Source organism: Emydura macquarii, unplaced genomic scaffold, assembly GCF_026122565.2.
Source record: "Emydura macquarii macquarii isolate MOO-44397 ecotype Brisbane River unplaced genomic scaffold, CSIRO-AGI_Emac_v2 contig_2417, whole genome shotgun sequence".
Taxonomy (NCBI): Eukaryota; Metazoa; Chordata; order Testudines; family Chelidae; genus Emydura; species Emydura macquarii.
Window position 1 is genome coordinate 2,566,979 of NW_027132554.1, and position 22,567 is coordinate 2,589,545.

The 22,567-nt window shown below is 45.5% G+C and overlaps 2 protein-coding genes across 6 annotated transcripts in view; one reads left to right on the forward strand and one right to left on the reverse strand.

The window, feature by feature from the left end:
* The window catches only part of SLC31A1 (solute carrier family 31 member 1), a 54,536-nt gene extending 46,886 nt beyond the window's left edge, over positions 1 to 7,650 (reverse strand). The window contains exon 1 of the mRNA XM_067561541.1: positions 7,571 to 7,650. The gene's annotated coding sequence lies outside the window, so the exon portion shown is untranslated. The remainder of the gene's footprint in view (positions 1 to 7,570) is intronic.
* A 245-nt stretch (positions 7,651 to 7,895) lies between these two features.
* The window catches only part of FKBP15 (FKBP prolyl isomerase family member 15), a 53,798-nt gene continuing 39,126 nt past the window's right edge, over positions 7,896 to 22,567 (forward strand). For 3 of the 5 annotated variants that reach the window (XM_067561545.1, XM_067561548.1, XM_067561546.1), the window contains exons 1-5: positions 7,896 to 8,039; positions 14,153 to 14,265; positions 19,034 to 19,124; positions 19,789 to 19,858; positions 21,854 to 21,928. In XM_067561545.1, the coding sequence (XP_067417646.1) occupies positions 7,987 to 8,039; positions 14,153 to 14,265; positions 19,034 to 19,124; positions 19,789 to 19,858; positions 21,854 to 21,928 (402 nt within the window). In that variant the 5' untranslated portion in view covers positions 7,896 to 7,986. The remainder of the gene's footprint in view (positions 8,040 to 14,152; positions 14,266 to 19,033; positions 19,125 to 19,788; positions 19,859 to 21,853; positions 21,929 to 22,567) is intronic. The other 2 variants (XM_067561547.1, XM_067561550.1) reach the window with 1 other exon arrangement.

Consider the following 22,567-nt stretch of genomic DNA (forward strand, 5'->3'; position numbering starts at 1 on the left):
CCTTCCTAAGCAGAGGCTGGTGTAGGCTGGCAGCTGCCAGGGAGGGAAGCAGGGAAAAGCCAAAGAGGAGGAAAACAGGAAACCCAGAAGTACTATGCTCTGGGACATAAATACCCCTTTCCTGGGGACTGAGCGTCCAGCCCTGATCAATGGCAAGCGTGAGGTCTGCAGACAGAGCGGCTGACCTTCCAAAAGGGATCAGGCTTTAAGCTCACTCTGCAATTACCATGATTCCAGCACAGACCTAGAGCGACTTTATTGTCTGGGCTGTGCTGCAGAAAAGTTCAAGCCTCCGGTGCCACCTCCTTGCAAATAAAACTGAACTCTCATCCCCACTTCTGCAGAGGGTGTGCTGCAAGAACCTATGGGGCGAGAAACATTTTTCAGCTTCTCTAATGCTTATATTTTAAATGTTAGCTTCTTCAGCAATTCCCAAACTGTGGGTCGTGACCCCAAGTGGGGTCGCTTCATCAGCAGATGGGGTCACGGCAATCCCAAGCATGCAGAGGACGCCATTTTACAAAATGGCCTCCCTCGCACAGCGTGAGCTCACACTCACTGTATGCACGAGGTCACGTCGCACGGGGGGAAGCTATTTTGCCCTACACAACAGCGCCTTCCATGGAGCATGACCTCGCACGCACTGTATGTGTGTGAGGTCCTGCAGTCCAGAGGATGCCATTTTGTAAAGCAGAATGGCCGCCTCCTTGCGGCATGACCTGGCATGTCCAGTGCATGTGAGGTCACGCTGTGTGGAGGACGCCATTTTTAAATGGCAACTTCCATGCTGTCTGGGATAGTGTGAAACCACACAACTGACAACGGGGTCATGCAGGGAAAATGCTTGGGAACCGCTCGCTGTTCTAGACATTTGTCACCACCTTTCCTTACGCGATCTTTGGATTTCTTCTCACCTTAAAAGCATCTAACTCATCCCCTCCAATTACTGACATTCCTCCTCTCACATCTGAATTCAGATTCAAACCAATGCTTCCCTGTAGGCTAGCCTCATATACAGACTGCATTAATTCTTCTTACTAGGAGAGAAGACTAAGGCCATGTTTACACTAGTGAGCTTACAGTAGCACAGCTGTACCGCTGCTGTAAGATGGCTTGTGTAACTGCTCTATGCCCATGGGAGACAGCTCTCCTGTCAACATAATACAACCACCTCCACGAGCAGCAATAGCTATGTTGGCAGGAGAAGCTCTGTGCACTCATAGCACTGTGCACACTTATGCCAGCAAAATTGATGTCACCCAGAGAGGTGTTTTTTTCATACCCCTGAGCGACAAGTTTTGTTGGCATAGCGTAGACATGGCCTGACCCAAAGTTACACTACACAGACTTCTCACACTGCAAAAGAACAGCCTTCTAAATGCCACTGCAGGAACACAAAACAAGTTGTAAGTTTTTACCAGATTTTGGTTAGAAATAGTCCTACAAAAGCAGTGCATATAATCCAGCTTCTAGGAGATTTTCCCAAGATGGGTAGGGTACAGACCCCAGGAGTCACTATAAACAATCCCTTGGTTTAGCCCCTGAGGGTGCATCTACACTGCAATTAAAAACCCAGCTGACACAGATTCAGGAGGCTCGGGGCTATGAGGCTGCTTAACTATGGTATAGACATTCCAGCTAAGGCTGGAGCCCAGGCTCCAAGACCCAGCAAGGAGGGAAGGTCCCAGAGCCTGGGCTGCAGCCTGACCCTGAATGTCTACAATGCAATTAATACTCCTGGGGGGATTCTGTGCCAACAAATTAAAATTCTGCACACAATATTGCAAAATTCTGCATATTTTATTAGTCAAAAACAACAACATAATCACTCCAATTTCAATTATTTTGGTAATTTATTTAAAAATACCCGTCAGCAAGTATGTCTGCCTCCCTGTAGCCCTGCACCCCCACTCCCATCCAGCCTCTGGTTCAATGTCGTCACCCCACGAGCTCCTGTACCCCGCCCCAGGCTGTCCCCCCCACTAGTCCTTCTGAACTCCAGTCTGTGTGATTCCTCCCTTCTAGCAACCCCATGTGCCCCGCTGTCTGTCCCTCCCCATATCCCATGCTCCTCACCTGGTCCCACCGGCAGAGGTGCTGTGAGGAAGGCAGCCACTGCTCCCTCCCTATCGGCAAGGAGCTGCTCCAGGCCCTGAGCCAGCTGCCTCTGTTCTGGTGCCACAGCAGCCCCTGATGGGCAAAAGATGCAACTGCAGCACCTCTCGGGCAGAACCTATTTTCTGCAGGGGGAAAAAAGAAGTCTGCGTGTGCGCAATGACGCAGAAATCCCCCAGGAGTAAATTAAACAGCCCTTAAGCCTGAGCCCCGAGTCAGCTAGCATGGGCCTAATTGCAAATGCCTAACTGCAGTGTAGACATACCCTTAAACTACACCCTAAGGAAAAGTTAGTTTACCACTGGCTCAAGGAGATCACCGTACTAGCACGGGATTCGAGTCAAGTTTTTAAAATACAATTAGCAGCAAAATCTCACCATAAAAGGTTCCTGACCCTGTAATTGCAAGCTTAGCAGGAATTAAAGAATAAGAAAGCCAGACTGGCCTGTAAAAGTGCATTTAACGCCCTGATTTGCTGCTCCAGCACTAGAAGTACCAGGCAGCAGCTTGCTGTCCTACTCTCACCATTACTCTAATATGCAGTAGGGGAGGACTCACCAAATCTAAAATGAATGGCATCTCACCCTGCCCCCAGAACAGAGAACAACCCTGTGAACAGTCACTACCATCACTACGTTGTCTTAAACTCCTGATAAACAGCTATCTGCTCACTGCCAACAAAGTAGGAGTGCGACAATTTCTGTGATGGGAACACTGGCTCCGAGTCCTCCCTCCATTTGCTAATATTTTTCAGTAAAGGATGGATCGCTAGCCCAAACCCTAAAATGCAGTCAGGTTTAGACAATACTCTGTGAAGCTTTCTTAGCACAACTCCTCTTGGGCCCTCTCTACTCTGCAATTTTTAGTAGAGTTTGTAACCAGCTAATCACACAGTTGGCTCTAAGCACTGTTTCTGTCCATGCACAATGTTTCAACTTTGCTAATAGTTGTGGCTACTAACTGTGCAGCTGGGGCTGCTCAGTGAATGGAGGACATGCTCACAATCCCCAGATGAGGCATCAGGAGACAACGGAAAAGATTCTCCAGTACTGATACAAGATAGAACATAGTAGGTACTGAGGGCAATACAGGATTGAGATTACAGAAAAGCTGCAATGTGAACACAAACTGAGTCATGCTACTTTTAACTGGTTGATGTGGCCGTGCCTATAACTAACTAGAAAAGTCAAAGTTGTAGCTTTAGTGTGGACGGGGCTTTCACGTGAAGGGATAATGCCCTTATCTCATCTGTGATTCAGAGTAGGCGGTGTTCCAGCTCTACATCTCCAGACAGACAGCTGGCTGAGTTATGGAGGTAGACATCTCCCTTAGAAGAATGGAGGAGGGCACTGCAGCTGGGGAGTCCTGACTTTTCAGTTATTTCTTTGACTCTTAACTTTCCTTGACCTAATCCTATGAGATGCTGAGCACCCTCAACTCCCCCCAACTTCAATAGGAGTGGAAGGCTCTCTGCGGTTTAGGGAATTGGGCCCTCCCCATGGTCTGTTGCCCTTACATTAGATGACTATCACAATGAGCAGATAAGCATCTCCAGGAAGGGCATCTTATGGGGAAGCACAGACACACCTATAGTACCACAAAAATAAAAGTGACAAAAGTTCTCCAACTAACATGTTTAAGGTATTAAGAAGTCCTGCAGTGAGGTCTCCTTTGTTTCCAGTTCCTAAAAACCATAGGAAAACAAACTACAAAACATTACATTATTTCCTAATGTTATTTTTCCAGGTCAGCAATTGCTATAGTCATCTCAGAGAAGTTACTCAACTGCCAGAGAGAGGGGAGCCAGGCAATCATGAATGGGAGAGGTGGTCACAAGAAAAACCTCCAACATTTCCATAGTGACGGCCATATTTAAATATAGAAAATCCCTGATCTTGGAAAAAGACATCAAAGATGATACACATAGGGAAATAGAGGCATGAGAAAAAGGGATTGGTTAGAGAGTGTTTTTCCCTGACTCAAGTGCACTTATATCCTCAGTTCCAGGCTCACTTCCAAGTGAGACAGCTCAGCTCCAAAGACCAATGAGTTAAAGGCTTTTACAGTTAATCTGCAGTGTAAAAAATAGAGCTTTATTCCTTTAGGATAACTATTTCCATTATTCTCTGCACATGCAGATTTTGGCTTTCAGCTAAACAAGAGGGTAATGAAGCATCAGTGGATTAAAGGGGAGAAATTGGGAAAGTTCCCAGAAATTAAGATCAAGGCAAGAAATGGCATAGTAGGTTAACAAAGGTTTGATTTTTCCAAAGAGAAGCAGCATAAACTGGCTCTGCTTCAGACATGGAGCCAGGCTCCCAGGAGCTTCTCCCTGCCAGATGATAAAGTAATCCACCTGGAGCAGCTTCCTGGGAAGCATCACTTGGGCAGCTCAACTCCAGGAGGTCTTTAAGCAGGTTCCTGTCAAGCTCCGAAGTGATCTACAAATGCAGAGAGGGAGGTGTAAAGGTGTATGTGATAGTTCTTTTCTTGGAATTGGGGAGGGAAGATTTTTACTTAGCTGAAGATGCTGAGAAAAGGAGTTAAAGCTCTTTAACAGAGATCTGTGTTAGATAGATGTTAAAGAACAGAATTATACATTTCTTCCCCTCTAAGCATTCAGGTTTAGCAAAGCTAATATGGCTTTAAAGACACAAATAGTTTTGTATGGAAAAATAATTGTAATGGCTTGCTCAGTTGCCTCTGGGCCTGAAGTAAATCAAAATGGTTCAAAGTGAATGTAATGAATAGACTCTAATCTGCCTCAAGGTGCCACGTTATAGTGCTCCCATAAAGTTCACTGAGGATTATTCACATTAGAAAAAGCATGGCATAGTGATTATACCATAGGACTGCAGAATGAACCTGAATGGGTCACTTACCTGCTTTTCACAGATAGGCTAATATTTGTCTGTGCTGACTTTCAAATTTTATGAAGTGTTTTGGAGCCTCAAATGAAAGGTGCCATAGGAGGACATGCATTATTAGGAGTACTAAAGCTGCTCTGCTTTCGCTCGCTACTTTGACGATTATTTGTAAATAGCTCATATGCAAATGAAATTGGATAGAGGGTAAGATTTTTCAAAAGCATCTAAGTCACTTAGAAGCCTAAGTCCAATTTTCAAAATGACTAAGTCACTTAGGAGCCTATGGAGTAAGGCTTGTAAAGAGGTGTGATTTCTGACTGACAGAGCTGTTCCAGCAAAAGCCCCTAGTGTCTGGATCTTGCCAGACTCTAGTTCTGGATCACTACCAAAAAAGAGCTCTGTCTAATCCAATGTCAGCACAGGCCTGATAGCTTGATATTCTGATAGACCATAAATGACAAGGAGTAGAAACTAGAACTACTAGTTTTCAAATGGTGTAAGGCGTTTGATATCAAGTCCAGCAGGTTACAAACTATTACACCTTAGACTCACGCTACTCTAATTATTCTTATTACTATTTTTCTTTCCCCTCATACTTCAGTTCCATTGCAATTTCAATGTCATCTAGCTCTGGTCTGCTACAGCTGGGAACCAAGACTACAGCCACTTGAACACAAATAGGGATCCCTGCATTCCAAGGGTAAAAAGCATTCTTTTCTCAGGCATCATCTGCTAAAATCATCACAAAAAGGCTTGCAATTTCCTTGCTGGCAGGGCCAGTACGAATTTTTTCAGGACCAGTAAGCTTTTCCAGCCATGACCAATGGGGAAAAAACAGAAGTTTTGTGCTCCCTTTTCCTTGAAATATTTACTTTTGCAAAACTTCATCACAGAGTTGTGTATTGCACAATACTTCCTGCCCTCCAGGCCACTTCTCAGCAGCCAGACCAAGTCTGAAGCATAAAGGACTATCTACATCTTTTATCATCCCACCAACACTACAGCAAACTGTAGATTTACATGGTCACTGCTCGGATCCATAAGCAAAGGCTAATGCCTCTTGCATGGCAAAAGCAGTATTGTGCTCCTGCAAACAGGAAAGTCTTGACACATTGTTGGTGCCTGACTCTACTGCTGCACTTGCACCTCTATCACCGAAACAGTGTCGGTGTGTTAAAAATGGTATGTGGCAATAGTATAATGGGCAGTTCTAGCACTCCCCTTAGAAATCAATACTCCTGTTCTTTTTACACTACTAACCTTCCCATCCACAACAGACTAACCCGAGGGATTTACCAACCAGTACAATCCTCCTACCCGCTCACCTCACCACAACTTAAGGAGCTCAGGGATGTGTCCCTGGGCCAGGACCCGGTGCACACTGCTGCCTGCCTCCTATTCATTTGTGCACAGTGCAAGCCAGGGTGGAATCTTGAGCACCTCAAGTCTCCGAATCACACCAGGTCCCTTCAATTTGGGGTTCTGATCAGGCTTTGGTCCATAAAGCGTTACAGAATAGACAACTCAAGAGGAAGTGGGAGGTAATGGAACACATGGCCCAGAATGGAGTAGTCATTAAAGTAAGTGTAAAGTAAGTAGTCATTAAAGTAATTGTAAACAAAATTTTCTCTCCTGCAACACATCCGCCCTACAGCTTTGTTCACAGAGGGGTTGCACTGAGAAATGCTGGCCAAGTACCAATGGCAAAGCTTGAAATGCAAATACTTTACAGCTGCCAGGAGTCAGGTTCAAATCAGCAGCAGTTGAAGCGTCCTATACTTTGAATTCAAGCACAGGGTGCTTTAGGCAGAGAGCCTGTAGCCATGCTACACCTTGTGCTGTGACCTGTGACCATGCCAGAGTTCATAAGCTAGGAAGGACTGGGACGGTCAATGCTCAGATGGGAAATCCTCAATGAAACCCCGCAGCGCTGCAGGAAATGGTGCTGGTGGCTGAAGTGGGGTACACTCCCTCTGAGTCCATAACGACCAGTGCCCAGGTGTGGGTCCAGGGAGCACTGGGTTATACGAGGCATCATTTCGGACAGGGTGTGAGACCAAGGGCTCAGTCACGCCCCGGGGACACTTCTCATAAGAACACGGAGCGGTCTCTAGGTTCCCGGCCAAGCGCAGTGAACACAACCTGCCCGCTTCGCACCCGCGAAACACGGAGCCAGTCTGCACGTTCACCTCCCGCCCCCCGGCCAGCGCCGGCGTGCACGGCTCAGCGGCGGCTGCGCTCCGCACCTGCTGCCCAGCGCGCCCGGGCTGCCCCGCCGAACGTGCCTCGGGAGCCGCCGGCAGCCGCCACCGTCCCGGGGTGACGCGCGCCCGCAGCCCTGCGCGCACCCCAGCGAGCCGGCCAGGCCCCCCCAGGGCGGGCACGTGTCCGCGCCTCAGCCCCCCGGTGCTCGCACGGCCCGGCACTGCAGGAGCCGAGCCGCCACCACCCTCCAGGGGATCGGCCCGGTCCGGTCCGGCCCGGCCCAGCCCAGCCCCCGGCCGGCCGGTCACCACCGCGCGGACGGGCCGGGCCCAGGGCGCCAGCGAGCCGCGCTGCGAACAGAGCCCGGGCCCCGCGCCACTCACCGCTCCGGACCGGACACGGACACGGACACGGACACGGACACGGACACCGGCCCGTCCGCTGCTGCCGCGCCGGCTCGCTCCCTCCCGCTCAAGGGCTACAGACCCCGCCCCCTCCCGGGACGTGTCCTCGGGCCCGCCCCGGCGAGGCGGGATGCCTCTCCATTGGGGAACGCGACCCGCCCCCGGGGGTGGCCGCGCGCCATTGGCCAGGTCTTGCCCACTCCCGCCCCCGCATTCGCGTCACATGCCTCGCTCCCCCCCCCAGGCCTAGCTGGAAAGCGAGCGGCTGCCCTCCCGCCTCCCCGCTACTGCTGCGCGACGGTTTTGCGACACACGCTGTGGTTGGGGGCTCTGGCCGCTCTTCTGCTTCCGGGCAGCGTAGCCGGGCCGGGCGAGACCGGCCGTCCCCAGCCAGCATGTACGGCGGCGCGGAGGAGGATGACGCGGATTTCTTGTCCCCCACCGGCGGGTGAGCGCCCCTGGCTCTGCGCCCCTCCCCTGCCCTCGGGGCGCCGGCAGCCCCGCTCCCTGCCCGCTCGCGCTGGCTCTCGTGACCGTCCCCGGCGGGCCTGCCTGCGGTGACCCGCGAGCGACGGGCCCGGCCCGGGGCTCCTGCTGCCCGGCCCCTGGCTCTCCGGCCCTGCTTCGCTTCCTGCCCCGCTTCCTGCCCCGACCGCCGTCCGGGCGGGCAGCCCCTGGCCCCAGCCCGCCTCGTGATGGGCGGACACGGGCCCTGCCACCAGCCACTGACGGCCGGGCCGGGCCGGGCCGCTGCTGCCGGAGCTGAGGGGCTGGGATAAGCCCGTGGGTGGGTGGGTGGCCAGAAGGAGCTCGACATCTGTTTGCGCACTGCTGGAATGCGGGCCAAGGACGGCGGCATTTGGGGCCGGTGACTTTGCCTGGTGGTGACGATCCTCCTCCCAAAGCTTCCTTCTCCAGTCCGGCCTGTGTTACAAATCCAGGAAAAGGGAGGGGGTTACAGTCCGGCTGTAATGACTAGTGTCGGCAGGCCGTGAGTGGAAGCTTGCTGTACATGAAATTGCAAAATGCACTGCTTCCGCGCACTGAACTAGCAGGACACTTTCCTTCGACTGTAAATGATGTTTGACATCATAGTCAAGTCTGTCAGCCTGTTCCACTGGGCTGAACTCGAGACTGTAATCAAAGGAATGTTTAGAATTGAAACTACAGCTAATCAGTTCTTGTTTAACTTGCTAATTAGTACATAATATTCTCTTTCTTCATGTGGCAAAGGAATGTATTTCAGCCTCACGTGTAAGGCTGCTTTCATGTAGAAATCTCTTAAAATATGCTAAGGAAAAACATTCATCTGAGTGGCAGAATACAGTTCCTAAAAACTATAAAATTCTAAGATTGTATAGGCTTTTCTTCATCTGATGCAGCTTAATAGTTCTAGCAGTTGCTCTGGGTTCATTGATCTTTGCTTGAAGAAGTCCATAACTTTCAGTATTGCTTCACATTAGATATGCATTATATCTATTCAGAACTAACTAAAAGTGGTAGTGAAGCCCTGCTCTTTAAACTCCGCAGGGAGAATTAGGGTCTTATGTCAATGAGTTCAGACTATTGTGAATTGCTGGTACAAGGTTGTCATGAAATAAAAAAAACTCCAGGTCAAACTTTGCAAGTGGAAAGGTGCTTTTCAGAGAGAGGGTGTATTAATAAATAAAAACAAGGTTCTCAATATGGCTCATTTATTAAATTTCGTTTTTCAGTAAGTGCGGCTACGAAGGAAGTGAAGTCATCGCCCAGCAGCGGGACTTCTGTCTAACCATGGCTGATGATAAGGCAGCTTTGATGCAGTCTGAGCAGTATCATTCAAGTACTCCTACAGGGCAGAGAGAACTATCTGAGAATTTAACTGTGAAATACCTTCCTCATTTTAAACCCCATGCTAGGGAAGTCTTGTTGGTACCTACAGTGACCCTTTGTGTTGGGGATGGGCAATAAAATGATGCAGAATAATTGCTAACTGAAAGGTAGAGAGACAAAATTGGGTAAGGTAATATCTTTTATTGGACCAACTTCCGTTGGTGAGAAAGACAAGATTTCAAGCCACACAGAGCTCTTCTTCAGGGCTGTGTAAGCTGGGAAGCTTGTCTCTCTCACCAACAGAAGTTGGTCCAATAAAAGACATTACCTCACCCACATTGTTTCTCTGATATCCTGGGACCGACATGGCTACGACAACAGTGCGATGCAACTGAAAAGTATTAGGACTGCTCATCTACCATCCCCCTTGTTTCTCTCCCCCCCCACCCCACCCCACCCCCCGGGAGAAAATTCTTAGAGGACCCTTCATAGGCTTGTATGAGGAAATATGGTCCAAGGGACTGTGACTTGGGTGACCTAGCCCTGGTCTACACTTACCTGGAGATTCGGCGGCAGTCGACGAGAGATACGCAAACTACACAAAGTAGCTTGCGTAACTCACATCGACTGCTCTGCTTCCCTTCTGCGCGCTGTCTACACTGTGCTGTGCCGTTGACGCAGCATTACACTACTTAAGGGGGTGGTTTACCAGCGTCGACTTCCTGATTGATTGAGCGGGTCTACACTGACCGCTCAGTTGATCCAGAAAGATCAATCTGGCAGCGGTGAATTTGCCGCCATCAGTATAGACATGGCCCTAGATTCAGTTCACTGCTCTGCCACAGACTTCCTGTGTATGGAAGTCACTTACAGTATGTTATGTCTGTGCTGTAGCTGGGAGCATGCCCCCAGCCCAGGGAGTCAGATTCCCAATAGCTCTGCTCAAGCTAGCTCACTAAAAATAGCAGTGTAGATGCTGGAGCACAGGGGGCTGCCCGGGCTAGCCACCTGAGCTCAGTTGGTGCAGTGGTGCATGGGCTGGGACTCGGGTAGCTAGTCTGAGCCACTGCCCATGCTGTAATGTCCACTGTGCAATTTTTAGTGTGCTAGCTTGAGCCAGTTTACCTGGTCTGGTGGCACACTCCCAACTGCAGTGTAGACATACCCTCAGATTTTTTGTGCCTCTGTTCCTAGTATGTCAGATAGGAGAGTGGTGTTATCCCCATCTCACAGGATTGGGTGGGTGTAAGGATAGTACACTAAAAGACTGTGCACCTCAGTCACTATAGTGATGGGGCCACACAAATACCTTTATATGTATGCTAGATTTAGGAAGGAAATTTCCCTCTATCATGACATTTGGACTTTGGTCTGGAGGTTCTGTTGCTGATCACTGGCTCCCAGTGGAAAAAGGACTAGTACTAGATCCCCCAGAAACAAATCCAGTATGGTTGATGCCCCTGTTCTCCAAAATGTATCTACTCATAAATGGCTCCTAACTCTAAAGGTCATTTGAGTCTGTTTTATAATTCACTTTTATTTAGAGTATCTATCTTCTCCTGGTATCCTGTAGCAACCCTTATATGCAGAAGTGGATCTGCAGTGCTCAGAGTTTCCTCATAGAAAAACTGGGTTTGCTGTATTAGAAGACTTGGTCCTACTGCTGCTTCCTTATTTTCAAAAGGAAGTGGAGTCAGGAGGGTGTGATGGTCTTGTGATGAGGTTAATTGTGAGTCTGCAAACAAAGTTGACTTGGCACACATGTAAGTTTCTCTTAAAATGTAGATTCCAAAAAAAAACCTGAACACTAATCCCCTGGCTCCACAAACTCCTCAAGTACAAATAAATAGCAATCAGATGTTTTTAATATTCTACTTACAAGGTCATGTGCTTTCAGAAAATCACTGCTGTGGAAAAAGATGCTGTTTAGAATCAGTCTGTACTTTTGCTGTTCATGTGTGGAAATGTGCTGAGGTGCTAAATTTCACAGAGAGCTGCAATAAATCTTGGGCTTGCCTCAGAATTTGTAATTGTGCTAGAAAAACAGTACAGAAAAGGACCTTTCAGAGCATAATGTCAGAAACATGGAGCATGGAATATCTTTGGCAGGAAATCCGTGAGATTGTTTCTGTAGAGGAAGTCTGATTTATAGATATTCTCTTGGTAGCTGACACCTCACAATCTGTATATAAAACTGAACCTCAGCCATAGCACACTTTGTCAGTTGCAGTTCAGAATGAGCCTTCTGAGTTTCTGAACTCATGATGAACTAATAGCTCTTTTTTTTTCTATTGTCCATTGAATAGGGAAGTTTGTTCACTAAAATGAAGGAAGTCAAGAAATATTTTCTCTCTAAAATGCAGTATGAAATAAATTTACAGTATAAGCCAAATCTTCTTGGCCTTAATAATAGACTCAAGTTACTCAATCTGTTTAGCTTAATAATAGAAGGTTGGTTGCATTCTGAATGTGTGTGGGGAACAAATATTTGATACTGAGCTCTTTAATCCAGCAGACAAAGTTATAAAGATTCCATAGCTGGAAATAGAAACTAGACAAGTTCATACTGGAAATAAGGTGGCACTTTTAAAATCAAGATTGAATGCTTTTCCAGAAGATATGATCTGGTTCAAACAAATTTTTTGGGGGAAACTTCTCTGGCCTGTGCTATGCAGGTCAGACTAGATGATCATAGTGGTCCCTTCTGGCCATAGAATCAAAGCATATGAGTTTGGGGGTGGAATTAAATGCAGTTCTTAGGGCAGGCCGGGATGGTGTCCAAGAATTCATCAGAATTCCAATCTTCTATTGCTGGATGATACTTGGGCAAGAAAAAATATCTTTTGACCTTTTCTCTGATGTAAAAAGTTACCGAGGTTGTTAATTTTATAGTTTGCTAGACTGTGCTTATAAACACCCGCTTTTTTATGTTTCTTAAACTGTGCATCACAAAACCAAGGTATACATTAGAAAGACATTAAATCCTGAATTTTCCTTTCTTTGACTGTTTCCTGCTCCTTGAAAAGTTTGAATTAAAGCATGTTTTCATTCAGACAACTACATTTAGTTCTAGCTGTTGATTTTAAAGGTGTTTGTGTTTAAAACATCTGGTGAAAATTGAATTGCTAGGTGTTAAACTTTAAATGAAAACTGCTCTGGGAAAAAAATAAAATGTTGCAAGCCCAGACCATAGCAGCATTGTGGCAGAGAAGTAGTAGTGCAAGTTACTAGTTTAGTTCAGTTGTGAAATTTGGAAGTAAACCTGTAGAATGATAGATGTAAAGTAAATTAGATTTAGGCTTTGTCTACACCAAGGCCTATGTCAGCATAACTTATGTCTCTCAGGGGTGTGAATAAACCACTCCCCTGAGTGACATAAGTTACACCGACATAAGCACTGGCGTGCACAACGCTATGTCAGCAGGATTGCTTCTCTCACCGAGGTGGCTTCTGCTGTTTGCGAAGATGGCTTTTTTTATGCTGACAGAAAAGTTCCCTCCTGTCAGCATAGAGCGTCTTCACCAGACACGCTGCAGCTGTGTCGGTACAGCTGCAGCACTGAATGTATAGACATGGCCCCCCACTCTTCCACCGTTAGCACCCTAAGATTATGGTGGTAACACAGGCAAGAAAAAACAAGATTTTTAATGTTAATTTAATCTAATTTTTAAAAAGGTATTTCTTGCAGTCCAGTTTTGTTTGGAAGTAGGTTTACAGTAACCGAATAATAGTAAGAATAATAGTGGCTGCTCACACAAGGACATCGTACTAATATGTACTTAACCATAAGAATAAAAACATCCATTCCATAGTGAGCACTCTTTAGCCCTTAGCCTTTTGTCGCCAGTGAACTTGCAGATCTAGTTTATTGTGATTCCTCTGTGCAAGTGTTAACATTTCTGTTGCTATAGAGGTAAAACCACTTGAAAACTGCCAGATATCTGTGGGTAGTGGTCTATGCGATTGACAATGACGTTTGTTTGTTTGTTTGTTTGTTTGTTTGTTTGTTTGTTTGTTTGTTTGTTTGTTTGTTTGTTTGTTTGTTTGTTTGTTTGTTTGTTTGTTTGTTTGTTTGTTTGTTTTTAAAACTCTTCTGAAAGGGGCGAAGATACAAATACTACAAGATTAAAAAGGGTAACTAATAAACTAAAGACTAGCTCTAAGTTAACTTCTTCTCTTGAGGTATTTTGTTTCACTCTCCTTAAACAATGAAACTAGAATTGTGACTTCCATATCTTTCGCTCTGATTCTTTTCATCTAGCTTGTTGCTGTTTGGGTTTATAGCAATCAAAGGGAATGTTCTTAAACTCTCCTCTGCTTGCTTTAAGAACTTGCATTTTAAAAAGGCTTTGCATCCTTAACTCCTGAATCTCCATTATCTCTAAACACATACACTTGGGAGCCCCAGAGTATTCCAGTGTGCCTGCTTGCTAATATGGAGCAATGCCGTTTTTTTGTTTTCTCAGTCTTGTGTGCTATTAAAGTTTGAGGAAGCATAATAAAATGGATGTTCTTTATAATCATTCTCTGTAATCTAAAAATCGTTAAAATGAGTTGTGCATGTAAAACCAGCTTTTTCAAAATTTAGTGATCAGTTATTCAGTACTGAGCTATTTAATTTCAATCCAACTGGGTGTCTCTAAAACAGCAAGTGACACTTTATATCTTGATACAATTTAAAGTTAGCAACTTCCCCTTTCTTTAAAAAGCCTGTCCAGTAAACAAAATGTGTGATTTCTCTTCTCTTAGCAGTGCCAGATTGGCCTCTCTCTTTGAACTGGATCAGACAGTATCAGGCCACGGAAATGAATTCTTTCAATATACAGCACCAAAACAGCCTAGAAAAGGCCACGCAGCAGCTGGTAAGTAACTGGTGTGATGAATGTCTGAATTTTCAGCAATTTTTATTATTCTGATGCATGCCTCTGTTTTCCTCTGGGCTTTGCACTGCTATACACTGAGTGTAAAGGGATTGGGATTTGGGAAGGACCGAGGTGTTTGACTCACACTAGCAGTCTGATTAGAGACCAGAGACATTAACAAACTGAATAAAGTCTACACACGACTGGAGAATCCAGAATAGACAATGGAAATCCCAATGGCTAGGACATTCACACTTAGCGACCAACATCCAATAGGAAGGAGATTCCCCCCACCTCTCTGCAGGGAAAAGGGAAGCAAAGGCTCTGAGGTGGAGGGGTGTCAGGTGCCTGTGTTATCACAAACACAGGGCTCACTCACCTGAGGCTAAGATAAAGGAACAGACAAAGAAGGGATAGGGAAGCGGAGACCGTTCCTACAGCACTGTGTCTCAAGAGAGCCCTGTCACTGGCTGTGTCTTAACATTTTCTTCTCTATGTTGACCTGACCAAAGGACTTTCCGATTCTGTATGCCAGGTGACTAACAAATTACCTAGGGTTGCTGAAGAGAATATTGAAAGTATTAACTAAATGTAAATAAATAAATAAATGCAGTGTTGTCTCTGAGTCAGCAGACAGCCTGAAACTATACCTGACAACTCTGCCCCACTTATCTCAATGGGTTAGTAACTATGAAACTTAGATGGCAATTTCAGTTTCAGTATTATTTTTTCACTGCTGAGCAGTTCCCCAGAAACATCTGGCTAAATGCCATACTGTTTTCTCAGTTACTAAAAGTACCAACTGGCAAAAAGCACCTTCTCTTGGCAACTTTCTATGGTTCTGAATTGTCAGTGCATAAATCTGCTTGCTGCAGATTGAGGCCTAGGCCAGGGAACAGTGTCTTCATGCTGCCTAATACCAGTAATTGCTGCTGTCAGCTGATGTATAATGAACTACTTCAAGATGGCCCAGATCTGTGTTTCAGTGGCTCCTTGCATTCCTCTAACTTTGTGTGTCACATTCTCCATTATAAACTCTGAAGGGATCTAGTTAGTTTGCTGTTGAAAAATCCTGTTCTTGGACCAGATAGCAAATGTGCATACTTTTGTTTCCATTAGTTTATCTATATTGGTTGGCTGTATTGTAGCTGCTAGTAAAAGCATAGGCTGTTTTGAGGTGATAAAAGTGCCTGAAAAAGCCCAGTTATTAAAGGTGCACATATTTTACTATGCATGTGTCTTTGCACTAAGCATGCTGCAGGTCATCTTTGTTCTTCTGACTAGGCTGAGTATTCAAGTGAGTTTTGCTGTTCGAGGTTCAGAAAACCCCCTCTGTTAAATTTCAATACCCTGCCTGTCACAAGAACTGATCAGTTGAACAGTGTAGATGTGTATGCACATCAAGTATGCCCACCAGAAATATGAAGTTCTAATTTCCTCATCCCAAAGCAGCTGGCCTGTTTTTTTTTTTAAAAGCTGCATGTTCTTGTTTTAAGTTACTTACATTTTGGTCCCATCAAATTTTGGTATAGTAACAGCCAAATATTTAAATGCATCTAACTCCCATTGATTTTAGTGGGAGTTAAGCACTGATAATTGGGCCTACAAATTTATACTAATTGTGAATTTAATTGTAAAAAGTGAGTTCATAAGATGTCACAATAACCTATTAGCAAAAAAATTTGATGGGGGGAAAGGTTGCGAAAGGGAGACTGAATTAGTCCAAACAAAAAGTTCTACTGTGTTAAGATCATGCTAGGTAGGTGGACAAGAAAGGTGTGGAATCAGAAATCAGTGAACCGAAATTGGTGTGTTGGAAGCTAGGCCCAATTGGTAGACAAAATAATGAAAGGATGGGCTATTCTGCCCATTGCTCCCTTTCGGGTTTTTTAAAAAGACTTGAGGAAGAAAAAGCAAGCTTTTCCTGGAGCAAGCTTCACCCCCACTGTCTCCTGGAACCTTCATCATCCTGATCCTGAAAGATGTTCTGACCAGACTGGGCCAAAGAGATGGGAGCCACATAGCATCACCACCTCCACCAGCTGAAACACAAAAACCACCGGGGATATGAGACTTTTCCCCCTTGCCCACCACCTTCCACCTCTGTATCCTTTTCCTCCCCCTCCCTCCCCCCCAATTTCTTCTCTTTCCTATCCCTCTTCTTTTTCCTTCTGTCTAACAAGAGTCTGGTTTAGCCACTTAAGACTGTATATTCTGGGACACTGCTGTAAGCCTGTGACCAGAGAGGCAACTAGAGGCAATGCCCTAAACAGCCCAGTGCTGGTATCAGTTCGTCAAGTCTTGGAGTGGCTCATCAGACCATGTGATCATAGGCGGCAAGTTATACAGGCCTGTGGTGCCCATGCTCCACCAATATCTTGGTGCTGCTGGGGGGCCGGCCGCTGGGCTGGCTGTGGAGTCTCTAGTGGCGCTTAGCCATGCGGGGGCAGAGTGCCGTGGCCCCCAGTGCCCAGGGCAGCCCAGCCGTTCTGCCTCCTGCACTCTCCCTCCGGACACACTCCCAGCAGCTAGCCAGGAGCAACTCTGGTGCCAGCCTTGCCCCCAAGCAGTGCGGTGGCCGCTCCCCCTCCTGGCCCTGCTCCTTCACTCTGCCCCCTCCCATGTGGGCCCAGTGCCCTGGCCAGGAGCCGCTCATGCCCCAAGCAGCACGGCAGCCCCTTCCCCCTCCCAGCCCTGCCCCTTCCCTCCTCCCACATGGGTCCAGGGCCCTGGCCAGGAGCTGCTCCCTTCCCAAGCAGCGGGGTGGCTGCCCCCACCTCCTGGCCCCACCCCTCTCCCACATGGGCCTGGCCAGCGGCCCCCCTTCCCCCAGGGGCTTGCAAGGCAGGTGTGGGGGGCGGGACTTGGACCCGTTCTGGGTACCACCAAAAATTATACAAACCTGGCACTCATGCATGTGATTTTTCTCAAGCTTTGAGGCTGCAAGTGAGAATCATCACCAGAGACGAGCTGCATTTTCTCTCTTGCTGTTCTTTTCTCACCCCTCTGGTGTGTGTTTTGTCTTGTTTTGTCTTTTTAGGAAACAGAATTGGACCATAAGAATAACAGCTTCAATCCATCACAACTAACTTCTCTCTTCTTCTTTATTCATTCCATCTTTAATACCATCTGAAAGACTATCAAACAAAGGTGTTTCCCTTTAGCTGGAGAGAGATTTTAGAAGGAAAAGGGACCAAGGAATGTTGTTAAAATGAAAGCCTTAATACTTTTCAAATGCTTCCACTGTTTTTCCTTTTTTGGATCTTTAGTAAAAGGTTAAAAGAATTTTAATTATGTTTGCTATGATACTAAGCAGGCTGAGGTCTCTGTAAACCAAACCCCGAATCTTGTTTAATGCAGTACGATGCCGGACTGTGACTGCATTATGTTAATACCTTTAGTCCACATATAGTCCATCTAAATTAATACAACAGCACCTAAATAACTTTTTTAAAGGTTGTGTTAAGTCCCTTCAACTAACAAAACAAAACTTGCCTTACCTGATACACTATGTACTGTATCTAGCGTCCATAATTTCTTCAATATATTGTTCTTTCTGCAGCACGTGTGAGATGGTAGTGAGATAATTGTCATCAATATTCATTTTATGATGCACCATTTTTGTATCATTTTCAATATTTATGTGCTGGCAAGCAGTTTTTCAAATTCTATAATACATTGCAGTCTGTGTTTCACTGTACAGTATAAATAGTAGAACAGCTGCTGGGGGGGCGTAAGAATGCAAAGTAAATGATTGGGGTTGTGGCTGTTTTGAAGAACTATCTCTGTTGTGATTGCAAAAGACCACAGACCTGTTCAGATGTCAGTAGGCATGTTTTCCCTTGTTGTTATTACATAGCATTTCTATGGTATTTCACCCAAAGGTCTTACAAAACCTGCACAAATTTTACCTTCACTTAACGGATGAGTAACTGAGAGTTCATCGTAGAACACGGTCCCTTGTCTTGGGGCTTGTCTATACAGAGACTTAGTGCGTGGCAAGTTGTGGTGTGTATCTAGAGCGCATCAGCTGGCTGCACACAAAGTGACCGTGTGGACCCTGCTACTGTGCATAGATTTTCCCTTTGACGTATTACACTTTTAAACAACAATAGGTCAATGTGCGTTGGAACCTCCTAGTGCACAGGAGTAGGGTCCACACAGCCACTTAGCGTATAGCAGGCCAGTGCGCTGTAGATTTACACCCTGGCTTGCTGCACACGACTTGCAGACAAGCCCCAAGACAAGGGTCCCAGTTTTATTCTGAGCTCTCGGTAAACTAAGGATTGAACTTCAGCCGTGGTAGTTTCCTTGGCTTGTCTGAGAAATGGAGACCCTTAGTATTGTAGCACAGTGGCCGTTTTGTTGGATTATCTATTACCTGGGTAAAACCATGGCACTAGCTATCCCAATGGTCTTGTCAGCTGCTCTCCCCTCTGACCCTCTTGAGGTTTGCTTCCAGGGCAGCTTTGCAATAACTCTAGTTGAACTAGCAGCAGCTGTTGAGCAAAGAACAGCTCACACGGACTCATTTCTCTTCTGAATTTGATTCTATGCATTGGTGGGGACTAGTTCTAGGTGAATGCAACAGTGATTCACCATCTGGGTCAGTCTACATTCATCTTGCTAATAGTTTGATAAAATGTCTACATTAGACAAATCAATGCAATCTTAAATTTAACACGACTATATTTTGAAGCATGCTGGTCAATTCCAATTGTGAAGAAAGTTCCACTGCTGTCACGTCTCACTCTGGTTTATTCTTCAGCAGGTCAGCCAGCCCAGAAGACACCTACAACCACAGCGACCTCAGCAGCCCCATTAGTATTTGTCGCCACAGCAGTTCATGCCTTTCGGTAGTAAGTACCACAGTAGGCAGAGCTGAGGGTTCTGGCACTGGCCTTTCATTGCTAGAGATCTGGACTCCAATTTTAAGATTATATCACAAGAGGGAAATATTTGGAGCATGGAAAGGGACTCTTATGTTGGTGTCCACATTACACAAATGCCACATGATTTGATACAAGTCATGGATCAAAAAAGCCTACAAATAGAATATCTGTGTGCTGCAGGTTAGGATTATGTGGTTCATTGCCAGATGTAGCTGGGAAGCCCAGGACTTGAACAGCAGGAAGTGTTGCATGTTTTGATTAAGGATCTGCCTGGGGATTCTGGCATGTCACTTGCACTGTTTGTGGCCAGCTCTGACAGATCCTCTTTATCAATGCTGAATTCACCCCCTGGAAAACTGGAGGGGGGGAGCGTAATACCAAAACTATACACAATGTCTGTGTTCTGCTTTGGAAAGATCACTCCGGTTTAAAAAACACCAGAATTTAAGTTCCCTGTGACTTTGGGGCAAGCTAAAAAGATTTAGCTCCACTAAGTTAAGGAGACCTCAGTCTGACTCAGAAGCCTATAGGAAGTGGCCCTTGGATACCAAGATGAAAAGCACCTCATAAACACCAGAGAACTCTGAAGAAGGAATGGACTTGCAGCTGACTATCTTACTTTGCCTTTTAGCACAAATGGGCAGTATATGAAGCAAGGCAAGTATGGAGCAGCTGTGGTGGGGAACCATGCTACCAAAGAGGTGAGAGAAGCTGCATTTCTCTTTAACATACTCCTATACTAAAAGCATAATTTGTGCAAAGCTGAATTTCTTAGACCAGACCTGCATCTCTTCTCATTTTTGATGTTGTCATTTTTAGTTCCGCTCCTGTTTGGTGATTTCCAGCCCTGCTAGTAGGTTTCTTGTAGCTTGGGTTCTGAGCCACAAACTACTTTTGTAGTTGCTCCTGTTCTCTGAATATTCAGCAAGGCTATTGTAAAAGTATTTTCCCTCTTGAGACTGAAGTGCTTTAGGGTAGGTGGAATGTCTGTTCCATTGCAATCTGTTTTGTGCAAAAGCTACTTTCAGAGACTTTCAAACTCTGAACCTGATCTCAGATCCATTAGCAAATACATGTGCGTATCCCTTATAACTGAGGTCATGTAAACAAATTTGATATGAATTATGCTCTACTTGACCTTTTTATACAAAAAAAAAATCAGTTCTTGAATGCAGCTCCACTCTTATAGCTGTCTGCCACTCTAAGTGTAGAACAAAGGAGTATTTAGCAAGCTGTATTTAAAAAAAAAACAAAACCTAAATCCAACCTGTCCTTGATCTGCTGCTGCCCCTGCATCTTCCCACCCCCAGCCAGCCCCAGCTTCCCTCCTTCTGTTGTCTCCCTAAATTGCTCTTTTTAAATAATACTTCTTACAGTAAACTGAGTTTGAGGCCTTTGGGTTTTTTTTTTTTTTTAAACTCCCACCCTCCTGGCCCTCCCCCTCACACCCTCCCCAAAAGTCTTGGGTGAACAGGGAGGTGAAGGGCTGGCCAGGCAGGAAAGGGAGGTGCTTATACTATCTTTTAAGGCTCTCTAAAACTGTGTCTTCACAAAGGAATTCACATGTACAGATATGCGACTGCGTACTTTGCCTGCAATATTAACACACTCGTTAACCTTTGTTTGTTCAGCAAACTGGTGACATGTATACTTAATATTGCAAGGTAACAGCTGGCCTTTGTTACCGGATCAGTCAAAGAATTGAGGAGATCTTTTCATCTTTATCGAATAAAAACTTACGAAATTAAATGTTAGATCATTAATGCAAAGCTGTGGCTGCATTGTTAAGCTCTCAACAGTCAAGAAATTTAAAAGTTAGAATTGAACACCCATCTTTTACCGTATCCCTTGCCTATATGCATTATGATACTCTTATGTGATGAAGAGTTCATAAGTTCTAAGGCCGGATGGGACAGTTGTGATCATATATCCAGGGGTAGTTAATAGGTAGACCACGGGCCAAATCCAGACCCCCAGGCATTTTTGAACAGACCTCAAAATCTTGTTGTTTGAATGATTTTCTCCGGAGTGTGGACCTTGACTATACCTTAATCAAGAAATTTGGATCTTGGCAAAAAAGTAATTGATTACTCTTGATCTAGTCCGACTTCTGAAGGTGAAGTCACTTGCCTATGATCACCCAGCAGGTCAGTGATAGGGTTGGGAATATAACCCAGGTCTCCTGAATTCCAGTCCAGTGCTCTATCTGCTAGGCTGCACAACATCAAGAGGAGATTGTGACCTGAACACAGCTCCTTAGACTGCTCAGCCACCCGGACAGCTGTGCTGTTAGACTATGCAGTAGCAGGAAGCAGAATATAGAACCAGAATCAAAGCTGATTTGGTGCAATCAAAGCAAGATGCTTCAGCACATGAATATTTAAGAACTGTGAAGTGAGTCTCCAGGCTAAGTACATGTGTATGTAGAAGAGTTGAAAGTATATGCACATCCTACATATGCTGTAATACAGAACTGCATAGATTCCCTCTGAGGACAGTGCAAACTGCTATTTACATTTCAGCAGTTAAATTTCATTGCTTTGAATGCACTTATTACTGGTACCTTTGGTAGACAAATTATGGCCCTAGTGTTACTGTATCTCTTGTAGTGCACACCAGAATTTCACCTGCTGGGGATTTTTGTTAATTTTGTTTGTCTCTCCTCTTCCCCTACCCCCCACCTTTCTGAAATCCAGTACAAGATCCTCCTTTATATCAATCAGCAGCAGCAGATCACAGTTGCCAGGATCCATCCAGGGTTTGTGTTCACGGTAAGACTCTGCATTAGAAAATCTTTATTTTTCAGTAGTCCTATGTGTTTTTTCTTTACTTAGGCTAGGTCTACACTACAGACTTACATGGGTGTAACTATGTAGCACAGGGGTGTAAAAAAATCCATACCCCTTGAGCAACACAGTTATACCAACCTAACCCTCAGAGTAGGAGTGCTATGTGGACAAGAGGGCTTCTCCCATTGACCTAGCTACCGCCTCTCAAGGAGGTGGATTAACTTACACCGACAGGAGAAACTCTCCCATTGGCATAACAGCATCTTCACTGAAGCGCTATAGTGGTGCCGCTGCAGCATTTTAGGTGTAGACCCTCCCTTAAGCTTCTGGTACACTGTACTGTACACAGCAGCTAGAAGTTATGACCTTCCCTCTCCTGGAATGTTGTCTAGGTCTCTGTTGGCTATAGATTGTGAAGTCTTTGAGACAAGGCATGTGATTTACTCATATTCTGTAAAGTGCACCATAAATTCAGAATGTTGTTGTATAAACTATTTTCTCTTCCTACGTCATATAAATTGCCAAGGAATAATAATACTTAGTTCTTGTATAGAGCTTTTCATCAGTAGGTTTGAAAGCGGTTTACAGTGGAGGAAAGTATCATGATCCCCCTTTTACAGA